This window comes from Plectropomus leopardus, unplaced genomic scaffold, assembly GCF_008729295.1.
Source record: "Plectropomus leopardus isolate mb unplaced genomic scaffold, YSFRI_Pleo_2.0 unplaced_scaffold1966, whole genome shotgun sequence".
Lineage (NCBI taxonomy): Eukaryota > Metazoa > Chordata > Actinopteri > Perciformes > Serranidae > Plectropomus > Plectropomus leopardus.
The window spans coordinates 1-3,219 of NW_024621229.1; the positions used below are offsets into that span (position 1 = coordinate 1).

The 3,219-nt window shown below is 43.1% G+C and overlaps 1 protein-coding gene across 1 annotated transcript; it reads right to left on the reverse strand.

The window, feature by feature from the left end:
- Positions 1–94: 94 nt before the first annotated feature.
- On the reverse strand, positions 95–2,894 carry LOC121965339 (differentially expressed in FDCP 6-like; the record flags this gene model as incomplete). The annotated part of the gene is made up of 7 exons (XM_042515496.1): positions 95–261; positions 533–640; positions 713–942; positions 1,379–1,487; positions 1,635–1,781; positions 1,864–2,094; positions 2,712–2,894. Coding segments are annotated over 7 exons (1,175 nt in total), but the record flags the coding sequence as incomplete, so codon positions are not given.
- Between the last annotated feature and the right edge of the window lie 325 nt (positions 2,895–3,219).

Here is a 3,219-nt window from a genome sequence, read left to right on the forward strand (position 1 = left end):
GGGAGCCCTGGTAGAGGGGGACCACAGTGTCAGAGTTTAAAAAACATCTGGGTCAGAGTGTAACGGGACTGCAGTGGGTGTGTTTGTTTATCACCTCTCCAGCTCCTGTCTGGCTCTCTCCTCCTCCAGTCGCGCCTGGATCTCCATGTTGAGAGCAGCCTCAAGTTTCCGTTGCGTCAGCTCCAACTCCTGGATCCTCTTCTTCTGCTGCTCAGCCTCTTTTTCCCGCTCCTGCATCTCGGCCTGCATGCTGTCTCTCAACTAGGACCCCCCACACACACACGCACGCACGCACGCACGCACGCACGCACGCACGCACGCACGCACGCACGCACGCACGCACGCACACACACACACACACACACACACATTCATTGGGTGACCTATTCCTGAATCACCTTTTCCAGGAATGTCATTACGGTTTCTCCACCACTAAAACTCACTGACTTTTATAATGCCAGCGTTTTTGTGCTGTTTTCAGGAATCCCATTTCAGCGAACTGTAAATAAACGTTGTCATCTGTAAAACTTACCGTCTCGGCCTCCTTCAGCTGTCTCTCCAGCTCCATCTGTACCTCCTTTTGTCTCCTCCTCTCTTTTTCCTCTGCCTCCCTTCGTTTGGTTTCCAACTCACGTGCATGCTGCCAGATAAATGTTCATGGTTACAGCTGAGTTATGATTGAAGTAATCGTCCCTTCACTGATTCCTCTCACCTGTATGATAGTTTCTATCTCTAAATCCTGTCTGTCTTTCTCTCTCTCCATCTTCTCCATGTCCTGGATATTGTAGTCGTCTGATTGGCTGCTCCGACTGCTGCAGCTGCTCCGGGAGCTCCGGCTGCGCTCCCGCTGGCTGTGCTCCCGCTGGACCCGTCTTTTTAGTTTGAGTTCTTGGTGAAGGGAGGACTTGCCCTCGCTCTGGAGACGAAGGGCTGTCTGAATAGCTGGAGAGTCAGCAAAAAGACAAATGATAGATGGTGTACTCTTACTGGTGTTTCTTTATTTTGATTAATGAGTGTTTCTTTGTTAATCAAAAGTGTATTTCTACCAGAAACCTCAAAAATAATAGAAATGGGTAAGAAAGACATTTCTGAGTGATAAAGGTGCCAAGATGTGAAGTGGGTACTCATTTCTAACAGTGAATTTAATATAAATTCATTTAGCTTTATTTTGTTATTCTTGAGAAGGATTTTTAATCATTTTAGGGCCTTCCGCTTTGATTTAATCCGGAAATGTTACTTTTGCTAAACTATTTAAAATGTCTCATCTAAAACCAGCAAATTAAATTAGAAGCCATCGGTGACCACACACACGATAAATCACTGCAGCCAAAATGTAATTTCTGACTCTGTCTGCTAACACTTATACACACCAACACACCTTGAGTCCACTCCACCTTCTGTCTCTGGTCGGACGCGCTCATCTCAAAGGTTTTATTGTGAGTTTTCACACAGAACAAACAGCGCTTCCCCTCCCTGTCTGCAATAGGCTGAAATGGAAAGAGGAGAAAATAGAGATCACAGATTAAAAATACAAAAATTAGGGGGTTTAAGTTCTGTTAAGAAGATTGTTTGAACATTTTCCCAGACACCGTATAATTAAACATGCTGTGTTTACATTACATTTCCTCACCCACCTCGATGACACAGTTCTTATCCAGATGGATCTCCCCTCTCTTGTCTTTTAAGTCCTCGCTGACGTAGTAAGCCATGGAGGAGGGCTTCAGCACAAACCAACGCTCGGTCCAGTTCCGGCGTACATGTCCCTTTTTCCACATGTAACCCTGGAAACATGGGACAGAATATAAGAGACAAAGACAAGCACGAGGACAGCAAACAGAAACTGGAGGATACACAAAATCTTACCCTCTTGAGGACATTGTGATACATCTCCAGAAAGACCTCATCTAAAGCCAGACTGAAGGCCTCAGCGCTGGTCACTTTCAGCAGCCGGCCTGCGCCCATGTGCTCCAGGAACGACCACACGGACATGTCCTCTTCCCGCCCTGTTGCATCCTGGGATAATAAGTCCTCCAATGGCTTCCCGTCCCACTCCTGGCTCATTGCTGTGGAGATTTTTTTGAGGAGATACTCCACCTAAAATCACAAAGTTAGAATACTGTGAGAGATTGTAAAAAAAGATCAAACAAAAACCAAAAATAACTGCTGGTGTTAATAACTTATTGTATGAGTGTATTTCTGTGATAAAGCTACTGTGCTGATAGCACAAAAGTAGTTTATTTTAATCTGTTGACAGGAAACCAAAAGCATTACGGAGGAAGCGGCAGAAGGAAGAGACTCATTAACGGACTTACTTGCACTTGCTTTTTTTTTTTTGCTATGAAAAACTGTAAGATGTTCTGACTTTGTCAGGACACAAGCTGCGTTCATATGGAGCATATTATGTCTTTCTAGCAATTAACAGATCACAGTGGCTGAAAAAAAATGGTGTTGCCTTGTTTCCAAGTGCGATTTGTTACTCTACTAATCTTTATTTGCTTTGTGAATATTGAGAAACAATCTTTTTTTGAGTATTTTAAAGACCCTTTTGTTTCATTGTGTGTTGTAAGAATGTTTGCATTTTATGCCACAAAATTTCACAAAAGAAAATTATCATGGACTTGCGTCTCAAATCTAATCCCACAAATCAAGTCACTCCTAACATTTAGTCCTACTACAAATTCCTGCTTCACACATTCATCTACGTCTCTTACCTCCTCTGGTATCATCACCAGCGGGTAGCGGTCCTCGGACAGCAGGTTGAACAAACAGAAGAGCTTGAAACAGTCTCTTTGCGACAGCGGCGCCCCCTTTGGTAGCCCCTTAAAGTTCTTCTTCATGGTCATCATCCAGCACAAGTCGTCAAATTTCTCCTTGTCAAACATCCCGTCTTTGACCTGAAAAGGCAGAAAGACTTTACTACACTATAAACTATATATATCAACCAAACAGTGCTGGGTATCATTAAAAAAATCACAATACCAGTACTGCTACCAGTATCCCAAAAGTAATACCTATAGAATACAACTAAATTCTATACCAATAATGTGAATATAGTGATATTTTAGTAAATGGTAACCCATAATTGCAACTGTTTTGGTGGCATCTCAGTTTGCTAAACTCCCAACTTCACCCGACACCGGGCACAAAAAAGATCGAATGGAGGTATTGTTTGACTCAAGACGTTTTGGTACAACTTGGATTATTTTGGCTCATTACTTT